Below are 11,792 nucleotides of genomic sequence, written 5' to 3'. Positions count from 1 at the left end.
TCGACACGATCTTCGACCGATTGGTAAGTTCCGCTTATCGAGTAATATCTAAGCTTTAACTTCGGACGCATCGTTGTTGTTTCATTTAGATTTTTTCACCAGTTATCGATATTAACTAGGATTATAAGTTTTACCTGTTGTTTTAGTTCTATCATCAGTTATCCAGCTTGAAACACGAACTGTCGGCTTTTCGTTATTATTTTGTTTATCATCACAATAGCCGATTAGATGTGTTCCAAGTGTTGCTTTTGTAGTGTTGTTTAGGTTGCTCTAGTAGTTTTTCCTCACAATTGCTACACGGATATCGGCTGTTTATAGCCGGTCATCTCTACAGTAAATCGGCCGATTCGCTGATACGCTTTTCAAGACAGATCGAAACTTTAGCCAATCAAAGCCCCAGTAGTTTAATACTTTTCTTTCCTTGTCAATCAACAGGTCAGATTGACTGGCACGCCGTGCGAACCGCACCAGGGCAATAACCCGAATAGGAGTTAAGCATATTCTCCCGGATCGTGTGTCCGACGTGAATGTGGGTTTTTTTATTTTTTATCAGCTCCTTCGAACGTGGGTCAACATCCTCCCGTACCCGTTTCTCCTAGCAGGAACCGCCCCAGCCCGCCATCCCCCGCCGCGCGCCGCCGCTCGCCATCCCCCGCCGCCGCCGCTCGCCATCCCTCCCCGCCGCCGCCACTCGCCATCCCCCGCCGCCGCCGCTCCCAGACCCTAAGCACGCCGCGCTCCGCCGTCGTCGCGTCCTCTGATCTTCGCGTCACCGCCAGTCGCCATCCCTCGCTGCCGCCACCGCTCGGCATCCCCCGCATCCGTCGCTCGCTCCATCGACGATCTGCGCCGCCCCGACCTCTGCTCGTGTAGAGCATGCCTATCCCCCGGCCGATTCGCAGCGTGGCTGGAGAAGGGAGCTCAAGGCCTCGAGCGTTGCCGCCCATTCATCTCCCGAGCCCAAGTGCCGCCGGCCGATTTGAGCCTGTCCTTCGCCGATTCGAGCCAGTCCGCGCCGATTCGTCATACTCCACAGGTGGTCCTCTCCTCCCCCGCTCGAGCGCGGCTGCCGCTGTGTGAGCTACACCCCCGCTCAAGCCCATCTCTGCCCCAAGCTTGACGCCGGTGTCGCTGCTGCCCACAGGCCCTCCGTCCCAAGGTCGTCAGGCTGGAGGTCCCGCAGGTCCACTGCGGAGCTCGCTCACGCAGGCCCACGGCTGGATCTCGCACGGATCCGGCAAGGACTGGTCCGGCAGCTCCCTGCTACGACATTCTTATCGGGTGGCTTTTCATTGGAGGCAGTGGTGAGGTCGTTGAACTCCTCAGTCCCCTTCCCCTTTCCTCGATGTCACAGCTCGATCTTTCATTGTTCTGCATACACGTGTGTGGTTCAGTGGACAATTCGATTGGTCAGAAAGTCAGAACCATATCTACATAGTCGATTTGAGTTGCTCCCTGAGATTCTGCATCATGGGTCGGTGCCGGAGCTTATATTGTGAATTTGTGATCCAGATTATTGGATTCTTGTTTCTGTAACCTGTAAATGTCAATTGAGCTGGACAGAATATTTGGTTTGAGTTTCTATTTTTCTAAGTCTGAACTAATTGATGAAAACCAGATGTTCTACGATGCTGCTAGTGTTATAATACAACCTATATGTTTTCTTAGACATGTATACACTCTCGCTAGTCCAATTGCAATCCTCCAATGAAATCTCCCAGTAATGTAGGAATTATAATTGTTCTATATTAGTGTAGAAGAAACAGACAACTCTTGCCTTGCCTTGTTTGTTTGTTTTGTTGTTTTTTATCTTGCAAGTGAATCTTCGGTTCATGGATGCTGTTGCCATTCGTTGATCTCGCGAATGACTTATTAAATTCTCAAACTCATTTCTCTTCTGTATGCCTGCAGATTGAAGCCTTAGGGGCTAGGTAAGAGGCCGAGAGCAATGAGCTCCAAGGGTGTACAAAGGCGCGGCCAGGATGACAAATGCGGAAGAGAGACCTGGACCGGAGAGATACTGCAGACTTCAGGCCCGCCGTCCCAGACCCTACTTCTTCATCCCAGTGCTGATTCCATTTTGTGCTTACATTGATGCTTCAAGCAGTCGATTTGCTTGTTTCTGCTGCGCAGCAACTGCTACATGGTGCAACCGATGGCTTGCTCGGTGGGCAAGCTGCCTGACAGCCTTGCTGGCAGGGATCCTTAATGATGCGGGCAGCACAAATCTAGCGACAGCCAGCGCATGATTGATGCTAGTGACGCATCATCTTGTGCAAGACCAAGAACAGCAACATCGAATCCGTACTGGACAAAGCACGAGAGGTTCTTATTTTTCATATCCCTATTCTTATTTTTCATATTCCATAATTTGAGCTCTCTAGGCTTGTTGAACTTTACAATTATTCTTATGTTTGATAATTTCTGATAATGGGATTTGTGACCAGGCTCCTCAACACAGCTATCATCTTTCTAATGAATAGGATATCATGATTTGTGTCTGGATATGTTGGGCTTAGCGTGTAATCAATTTTGAATTGGATTTATAATTTTTCCAGTTAGATCTATTATTTCTCTTAAGAATGCTGATAGGAACCAGCCAGTGATGCATAGATTTCCTATTCTGATTTTGGTATTCTAATTTTCCTTCTCTTATCATCTGAGTGATTAATTGATTCCTACTCCTAAACTCTCATGTGAGTGAAGATATGTTCTGCAAACTCCTTCAAGAACCACTTCAAGCTAGGTCCTCTCCTCCGCATGGGGTTTTCACCTGGTTCACCCCACGTTGCACAAAACTGACGTTGGGGAGACGAACAGACGTTTAGTAAGCAATCATTTGTTTTGTGAACAACCATATGTCCTTCAGATTTAGTGCATTAGTAATTATAATATATAAACAATTATTTTTTTTGTGAGCAATGTTATTTGTTTTTTTCGAAATGTCAGTTTGATTGCCATTTGCATTCAATACTTGATTTCTTTGTTCTCAGTTATCTCTGGCACTTGTGTGTACTGTGTAGTCTGAAAAATTAGTAATATTTTTTTCAATTCTCAGTGCAGATCATGAGTACATCAGCATAGGTGTCTTTGCCAGTACATTTGTTATTTGCAATGAGGAACCTAATTTAGTGACGTGAGCATCATGAAGTTCTTTTTTCACATGATTACTCTATTATTCATTACTAATTTCCTGCTTATGTGTTGTCTAGTTAAAAGAGGATTTTCTTCAGCTAGGACTGTCACTATATTTAACTGAATCTCCAGAGTTCATTCTTTGTATCATTGTATGTGCCATATGGTGAAAGAATATGCAGAAATGAAGCACTCTGTTTGTGCTGATCATAGCTTAATTATTACTTAATATGTTCAATCTGCTGTATAGTAAGTTTTTACATATATATAATAGAGCTATAAATGGTTTTCTAGCTGTTTCTTCCATTTATCAACTAGTGATAGCCTTTTCTTAAAATTACGATGCAATATTTTAAATATAGTGCACATGTGGTATTAGCCTGATTTTTTTAATCCAAACACATGAATATAATCTTAATCTCATCATCATTGTACTCCACTTTCAGAAGCTGACTATTAGAGTTAATCTTTATAGTTTCAATCATATACTGAAATTGAACATTGCAGTGTCTTAAAAAAAGTATTGTGGCTGACATGTACCCGAAAGGAACTTGGATTCAGCAAACATATGTTTTTTGGCTGCCTGAATGTTTTTGCCTGCTTTGAATATAAGCCATGACGTGTTTCTGAAACAAATTCATATTCACCTACAGATGACATTGAACTTTCACCATCTCATATCCATCAGGTGCGGCTACGGGTGCAGTGGAACATGGAGCAGTAAGCGATGATGTGGCCACAGGACATAGTATGTTCCTATTGGGCGTGTGACTCTGCTGAACCTATAGTATCTTTAGCTAGCAAGTATGCTTTATTCTGAACTACCGTTATCTGCCTGCAGCTCCAATATTGCATCAGAGTATGCTTGACTTCTGTTTGCACTATGGAAGACATAACAACAAGCTCTCAGATGATGAAGTTGTATGCCAATCATTGGCTAGATTGTAGATTCAGGATCTGTACATTGGTTACTGCATGCTCAGTTCTACAGGGATTTTTTTGTGTGGAATTCTGGTCTCGCAACAGTGAGAACTCTGTGATCCATGGTCCAATGTTTATCATTCCTCAGGAAAGTCTATCCAGTATTCTAGTGCAGCAATTGCATGTACAAGACCTACTGGCTCCTTTCACTCCTTGTAATGATCACTAGGTGCTATAATTGTTGTACAATTGTATTACTTGTGTCTGGGAGCGTGATGCTGAATCCAGGTTCCTATATGCAAATGCATAATTATCTGTGATGCTACTACATTCGATCTAGGTTCCTATAGTTTTTTTTTATCACGTTACTATTTGCAACCACGTGTTATTCCTTCGGGATAAAAAAAATACTACTTGTTGGCGATGCATTCGTCGAGTCCTTCCAACCTGTCGAGCGCTGCCATCTCCTTGTCCTCGTCGGAGCAGGCAGCAGCCGCCTTGCTGCTCCTCGTGACTAGAGAGATGAGGCTCGCTGATGGCTTCCTGGACGAAGACGCGACGGCGATGGTCGCGGCCGACGAGATGGACTCGACGGCCGAGAACACGGCATCAGAGGCCGACGCGATGGCGGCCACGGACTCAGCGAGCACGCCGGAGACCTCGACCTCGGCGAGGGTGGCGGAGGATCCGGCGAGCTGCGGGAAGTACTTGGCGGCGTTGCGCACGGAGGAGGCGAGGCGGGCGAGGTCCTTCTCGGCGTGGCGCTGGGCGCGCACGGAGGATGCCGAGCAACAGCGTTGCGTGGAATAACAGGAATACTGGCGGAGAATACGGTGCAGACGGTTGCGGGAGCGCACCGCGCTCGCAGGGAAAAAAAACGCGCCTGGGGAGGTGCGGAGACTCGTGCGGGGGCTGTGCGCGGGTGGACTCGGGTGCAGAATAATCTATTCTGTACCCTGGGTAACGAATAGTCGGAGGCCTATATAGGATTACATGGTGAGCATACTCTAAATGAGCATACTCTAAAGCCAGCCATAGAATAATTATTCTATAGCCAGAGCACTTGGCAGTACATGATTGGAATTACTACGAGGGTCCACCTCCCTGCTAATCCGGGCTCCTACGAGACGAGCGAGCTGAGGGCAAGCGCCTGAGCGACGGAGCCGGTCATTGTGTAATCAAAGCTTGGAGAAACGACAGTCATTAGCCATTACTACGTAATCAGAGCTACATTGACGTTCAAAAAAAAATCTCCTTATCAGAACTGCATCATGCAAGTGTATCGTATACTGGTTACAAGAATACTTAAGAATACTTGGGCTTGGTTTTGTCTACACGTTAAAAAACTTACGAGAATACTTGGGTTGGCTGTTTTCTGTAAAGAAATAAAGAATTCTTTTACAAGAATGCGTGGATCACGGTACTAGATTATTATGATTCAATTTTTACGACAATACTAGTTAGTTATCTCATGGTTTACTATAATTAGTTAGGAAAGATGATTTAATTTGAATATATCTACTATTTTAGCGGTATGAATTACGATAATGCATGGCTTGTGTACTGGAATCTATTTGGTGGATTACGATGATACATTAACATAGAGGGAAGGTTTAAATTTGAACACACAGCTATTTTGGTGGGACATACTTCATTGAAGAACGACTTGGCTTAAACACTGTACAATAATTTAGAAGGCTCATACATACATATGTCTACACCCAGAATTTGAGAAAATCATTTATTTGGAGCTTCTCTCGTTTTGTTGCAGCTAGTTGGCCAGAGATATTGAAATCAGATTTCAACCGTGCCTATTAGCTGCTCCTTAGTGAGCGCATCTTGCCCAGGACTTGCCAGAAGACCTCATCAACTGAAAACTTCATAATAACAAGGAGAATAGTTAAAAAGTAAGTTCATTTCACATCTGTAACAAGTGTTTAGATGGCTAATAGCATATATGCATGCAGATTAGGCATAAACAAATTTACCACCAATTTTTACGAGAATGGCATCATCAATTCACCACAAAGTTATTTACCACAATTGGAATAATCAAGTTACTATAAAATAATATCGAGTTTATTAGAATCCCTCGTACCAGAACTACAAAAATTGATACTTACATGGTCAAAATTACAACAATGGCATGCTATAATCAATTTACCACAATGGCACAATCTAGTTACTATACTATGTTTCTCAAAAAAAAATGGACCAATTACAATAACAGCATGACCCATTTACCAGGAACTAATTCGTAACTACTACGGTGGTGTCAACTGTCAAGTTAGCACAACTGCATTTACTATAATCCAAATTGCTCGACCATGGGAGTATGATGTAAGACAAATAGACAATGGTTAAAAGATGTAACACAAAAGTATGGTATACCATGACATATAGATTAAGTTGTATCACAAGTTCTGGCTGGAAACTTGTTGGCTGGTGTTCAGTGAGCGGTAAATATTAAAAGAGCAGCACAAACCTAAATTGGGCTCCTTTTCCTGCATATGTAGTGATTTAAAATTAGAACGAATGAACTACATGAATGAGAGCAAGCAGGATTGAACCAAGTATGGTAATCACATGATGATCAGATACTAATAAACATTGTTTTGCCTACTGAACACTATGATCAGAGTGCCCTACTAAAAAATCGTACAATGTTTATCATATCAACATAATTGTTCAGACAAAAATATGAAAAAGACAACCATCATCTCAAGTCACCACAATGGCATCAAGTTACTACAGTGGAATTTACTAAAATGGCAGAAACATATGTTACATATGGAAGTATATCAATTACTATTCCAATTGTCACTGTTCAAATTGAAACAGTTTCAGTTTGATCATGATGCATAGAGTTCCCAATGACAGTATTAGATTAGGGGGTGTTTGGATACACCCCACCAAAATTTAGCACATGTCACATCGGATGTTTGGATGCTAATTAGGAGTATTAAATATAAGCTAATTATAAAACTAATTGCACAGATGGAGTCTAATTTGCGAGACGAATCTATTAAGCCTAATTAGTTCATGATTTGACAATGCGGTGCTACAGTAACCATTTGTTAATGACGGATTAATTAGGCTTAATAGATTCATCTCGCGAATTAGCATAGGGTTCTGCAATTAGTTTTATAATTAGTTCATGTTTAGTCTTCCTAATTAGCATCTAAACATCTGATGTGACACTGCTAAAGTTTAGCATCCAGTATCCAAACACCCCCTTAGTACTGAAAATGATACAATATGAACAGGTTCGCCATCATAACAGGGCATGGTGCCTGAACAGTTATCAAAATAGTCCTATAAACATATGAAAGGGTACTGAAAATAGTAAGCTGCAGAACTGCTAGGCTAGGGAAAAAATCAACACTTCCAGTGCATCTTGTCCCACATGATTACTGCAGGATAAAGACTAGATAACATATCCATGAACACATATCTATGTGATATACTAGCTGCTAAGACATGGAAACAAGAAATCATTTTGCACAAAACTCACTAAATGTTCACCCTATACTAGTGCTTTGTAGTTCAGTTATATAATCAAATTTACTATACTACGGCTTTGGATAAAAGAAGGAAAACAAGAATAATGACCATACAAGTCGATTTTTTACCAACCTTACGAAATCATCTAGAGCATGGCAACTGGCAGGTACCACTATGATGCTGTTGTTGATCACAAGCTCATTTGCCTAATAAATCTGCTCCTGGGCCTCTGTCTTATGAGTTTGTCTCCCTGTCACTCTGTTATCTGTGCTCCAGTGCCTATCTGCAATCGTAATTCCCAATTCCTCACGCTACTAATCTGCAATCGGTGATTCACTTACGAGAAACTAAACTAGCATGTGCTATATGTTTTCTTTTATATTCTGGACACAGTTAAAAAAATGGACAGAGGGTTATTTACGAGAATGCAAGCGATAGCACGCGTTGTTTCATACTTACTACAATGAAGTGCCCAATTTACACAAATTATAGCATTGAGGAACCAATTTACGATAACTGTGATTACTATAAATAAACATGTAGCAATGATAATGTGACAGGTGATTTACCACAAGCAAGCAAAATGATGCTTGAAGACACAATTTAGCAATGCAAAATGGTAGAATTTTACGTAATTCAACAGTCTATGGACGATAGTTATGAAGTGATTTACTACAACTAGGACAACGGCTATTTACCATAATTAAACGTCTAGTGCCCAAACTGTGGCAGGTGATTTATCAAGTGCGAAGGATTCAGGATAATGACAGGCTTGATTTGACAATACAAATTGATATGCAGTCACCGTAATTGTATTGGTGTGACCGAAAACAATAAACATTGCCTTCAAAAAATGTGTTGGGTACAGACTGATTTGTTGCACAAAACACAACGAAAATGATGGCAACTAAGATACTGTCATATTACTTTGACTATGACCATCAGCCTAGAATTCCACGAAATCGACATCAAGACTGATGCGGACAGACATGCTAGCTGATTTTGATCCCTTTCAGACTTACTCCCAAGGGACGTCGCCGACCAGCACCCGGTCGCCTTCCTCGACCTCGTACACCAGTGAGTACTCGCCGCTGATCACGGGCTCCTCGGCCTCCTCCCCCGCTGCCTCCTCGCTGCAGCGCCGGCCCACCGCGGCGGCGGCTGGGTCCCTCTGGGCTGCGCAATCGAGGGATTTTTTTTTCTCGCATGATCAGACAACGCGAGCACGCATACACGGTTCTTGGAACAAACGAGGCGGCGATGGAGTACGTACCGGCGAGCAGGCCGTGGAAGAGCTTGCCGACGGCGGCGGAGAGCTCGGCGTAGCCGCCGTACGCCGTGAGGTCCACCTTCTGCCCGATGGGCACTCCGTCCATGTTGATCTTCACGAATAGGCCGCCACCCTTGTGCGGTTGTGCCCGCCCTCGCCGGCGCCGCCTCCCTTGGCGCCGCGGCCTCCCTTAACTCCGCCGTCCTGATGATGAGCCGACGACGACTGCGGCGAATACCTGGTGGACGCCAGGTTCCTCCTGAACGACCGCACCGGTGGCCACCCCTCCACCGGGCGGAGGGGCTGGCGGGCGGCACGGGAGGAGGGACCGGCGGGGGCTGCCGCCGCTCGCCATATCCCGTGGCGGCAGGAGGGGGCGGGAGGGCGGAGGTGGGCCAGGCCAGCTGGCCCGACTCCAGATCGGTAGGGGCGAGGGAGGGGGATCTGCCCGGAGTTGGGAGCGAGATTTTGAGCGGCGACTGCGTGCGTGGGGGCGGGCGGGATGGCTGACGGGGAGCCGATGGATTTTGGGCGGCAACGGCGGAAGCGGATAAGATTGAGGATGGAGCCGACGAGCGGTCCCATGACGAGCTGGATGAGCCTAAAGACTCGTTACTCCCGGCTCACGCTCGACTCCGTCGCTAGGCTCGCCGGCTCGGTCGATTGTGGGGCGGATGATCTCGATTTGGACGGTTGGAGGTGTTTCTCTATAACTAGCCATAGAATAGCCTTGGCCGGATCCAACCAACCGAACCGCACCGCGCACTTCCAGCCAGCTTGGCTTGCACACGTGGTCCCAACTCGGTCAATACAGTCTGGAGCCAATCGTGCGGCACCGGAATCACGCCCAGTCCCGTTGACCTCCGGATTCCCCGTCGGCTGTCCGGTGGTGACGTCTCCAATCGGTGGGAGCAGCGACGGCCCTACGAAGATCCGGCAGGCGGCAGCAGCCCCTTCCTTCTTCGCGACGGCCGGCGATGGTGTCAGATCCCGACGGCAAGCCATGGAGGGACCTTCACCAGGGCGGCGCCCCTTCCCCGTTCGTCTGCAAGAGTGCAACCATGGATGCACCAGTATGCGTTGTTACAATTCCTGGTTTGATTCGGAGAAAACTCGGGTCCCTATTTGATTTGATCTTCCAATTGATTCATTTGTTTCCAATCCTAATTTTATTTGTTCAGTTTAGATCGGTGGTATACTGTGGCGAATTGGCATCCCCCTCCTGAGCTCGTCAATCGACATCCTGGCGTGGCCGCTGGAGAGGCAGATCTTGGAGGTGGGAGAGGCAGTGGCGGAAGCCCCTGTCGGCGGGAGCAGCGGTGATGCTGGCAGCAGCGCCGCGGCATGTCCGGGCGGCACGGTGGCTCTGCGACGCCTCGACCACTACCTCCCTCTCTCGTCGCGACGGTCGCCGCGGTGCAGCTCGAGCGGTGGTTACCGGCTTAATGCTGGCCCCTTCCACCGCGCGGCTGCTACCCCTAGATCACGGCGTGCGAGGATTTTATGCCGAACTGCTATACATCACGCAGCTCATCCACGGCCTGTGTGCGGACAGAAGACATACGACAGGGACGGTGGCGCGCCCGTGGCCGCGGGCACCCTCAGCGTGGCTGCAAGTCGCCCAGGCACGGTGAGCTGCTAGCTGCCCTGTGTTTGCTCGTCCATTGCTGGCTTGTACTCACACGATTCTTGCATGTTATGTATGATTTTTTTTTCAGATTAACCAAGGGTGAATGATAATGCACGCTCTGTGCTTGCGTAAATACCCCAGCAAAGCTGAAGACCAGCACGGGCAGAGCATAGTTCATTCGTTTCTCTGTGCAGGTCTGCAGCGGGAGCAAGAAAAGAGTTCAAACCTGAACTACAGATGAGGTTGAATGCTGCGCCATGCAGATGCAGGTCTTTACTCATACGCTCAAGAATCCCATTTTTGACAGCCCTCATGAAATTCTTTTTTTTGTCAAATCTCTTTTCTGATATAGTCAATGGGAGCAAAGACCTATCTACTGGTGCCAGTTAGCTAGTGATAGATTTGCTTTGAGTAGAAAGTTATTCTTACAGATTTCAAAGTATTAAGAAAGCTCTGTAAATTTCTCATATTATTTACTGTTGATGTACATGTACTGTCATTTGTAGTCTACTCAATTTGGCAAGGAAAGATATATCATATATTATTTGGCTTTGAACTGTGTATAAGAAACTAAATTGTAAAAGTAATCTTTTCTTGTAATATGGACTCTGATTCTGAATGAAAGAACTTAAAGAAACTGGTAAATTGATTACAATAGTGTCTGGTAACTACCATTGTCATAAACTGACGACGCTACACTTGTAAAGAACTCTGGTAAATTCATGACACTATTTTTGTAAATACCTTTTTGGTAAGTTGATGACGCTGTTCCGTTAGGTACTTTGTGGTAAATTGATGACGCTATTCTGGTAAGTACCTTGTGGTAAATTGATGACACCGTTTTGAAAATATATCGTCTGGTGCCATTATACTTTCTCGTAAATTTGTTCCATCTTATAGTACTTGGTTTATCAGAACCGCTTTGATGCTAATTGTGGTTATTCCCATCTAAATTATTGTCTAGAGCCATTGGATTTGTCCATAACTAATTCATGGTAAATGGTAAATGGTTCTCGTGTTAATATAGTAAATGGTTCCTCGAATTCACTATAGTAACTGGTTCATCAGACTAAATATAAAATTGTGGTAACTCATCCTTATTATCATATCAAGAAATTCAAATTCCCATAAACATTTTTTTTGGTACATTTGACTCACCAATATAGTAACTTATCCTAATTATCATCTCAAGCAATTCTAATTCTCATAAGTATTTTTTTTGCGGGATCTTGTAAGTATTTATTGGTAAATTTGACTCGCAAATATAGTAACTGGTTCCTCAAAACAGTTTTTCGTGAAATTGTGGTAACTATTGTAGCTACGGGCTTTTTA

At 45.0% G+C, this 11,792-nt stretch overlaps 2 protein-coding genes and 1 long non-coding RNA gene across 11 annotated transcripts; 2 read left to right on the top strand and 1 right to left on the bottom strand.

The window, feature by feature from the left end:
• The first annotated feature begins 843 nt into the window (after nucleotides 1-843).
• Nucleotides 844-4,319, top strand: LOC117862109 (uncharacterized). The gene is made up of 4 exons (XR_004641891.2): nucleotides 844-1,309; nucleotides 1,912-2,325; nucleotides 3,789-3,883; nucleotides 3,977-4,319. It is a non-coding gene; the product is annotated as an uncharacterized lncRNA (long non-coding RNA).
• A 1,371-nt stretch (nucleotides 4,320-5,690) lies between these two features.
• LOC117860927 (auxin-responsive protein IAA16) lies at nucleotides 5,691-9,375 on the bottom strand. Of its 6 annotated transcripts, none has more exons than XR_011898446.1 (5): nucleotides 8,834-9,375; nucleotides 8,583-8,736; nucleotides 7,693-7,843; nucleotides 6,542-6,560; nucleotides 5,691-5,933 (listed from the first exon to the last, which is right to left on the bottom strand). XR_011898446.1 is itself a non-coding variant. In XM_034744361.2 (3 exons), the coding sequence occupies exons 1-3, from the start codon at nucleotides 8,934-8,936 to the stop codon at nucleotides 7,840-7,842; spliced, it is 261 nt and encodes an 86-aa protein (XP_034600252.1). In that variant the 5' UTR covers nucleotides 8,937-9,374; the 3' UTR covers nucleotides 5,691-7,839. The 6 variants fall into 6 exon arrangements, 1 of the variants encoding a protein (XP_034600252.1); XR_011898448.1 differs by having other exon boundaries at nucleotides 5,691-5,926; XR_011898444.1 differs by having other exon boundaries at nucleotides 6,448-6,560; nucleotides 8,834-9,374.
• Nucleotides 9,376-9,566: 191 nt separating this feature from the next.
• Nucleotides 9,567-11,012, top strand: LOC117860925 (uncharacterized). Of its 4 annotated transcripts, none has more exons than XR_004641602.2 (3): nucleotides 9,567-9,903; nucleotides 10,012-10,460; nucleotides 10,549-11,012. XR_004641602.2 is itself a non-coding variant. In XM_034744358.2 (3 exons), the coding sequence occupies exons 1-3, from the start codon at nucleotides 9,808-9,810 to the stop codon at nucleotides 10,561-10,563; spliced, it is 555 nt and encodes a 184-aa protein (XP_034600249.1). In that variant the 5' UTR covers nucleotides 9,569-9,807; the 3' UTR covers nucleotides 10,564-11,012. The 4 variants fall into 4 exon arrangements, 1 of the variants encoding a protein (XP_034600249.1); XR_004641601.2 differs by having other exon boundaries at nucleotides 9,567-9,925; XR_011898443.1 differs by having other exon boundaries at nucleotides 9,568-9,925; nucleotides 10,017-10,460.
• Nucleotides 11,013-11,792: the final 780 nt, after the last annotated feature.

The sequence above is a fragment of the Setaria viridis genome, chromosome 6 (assembly GCF_005286985.2).
Source record: "Setaria viridis chromosome 6, Setaria_viridis_v4.0, whole genome shotgun sequence".
NCBI lineage: Eukaryota > Viridiplantae > Streptophyta > Magnoliopsida > Poales > Poaceae > Setaria > Setaria viridis.
This window is presented reverse-complemented; position numbering and strand designations above follow the sequence as displayed.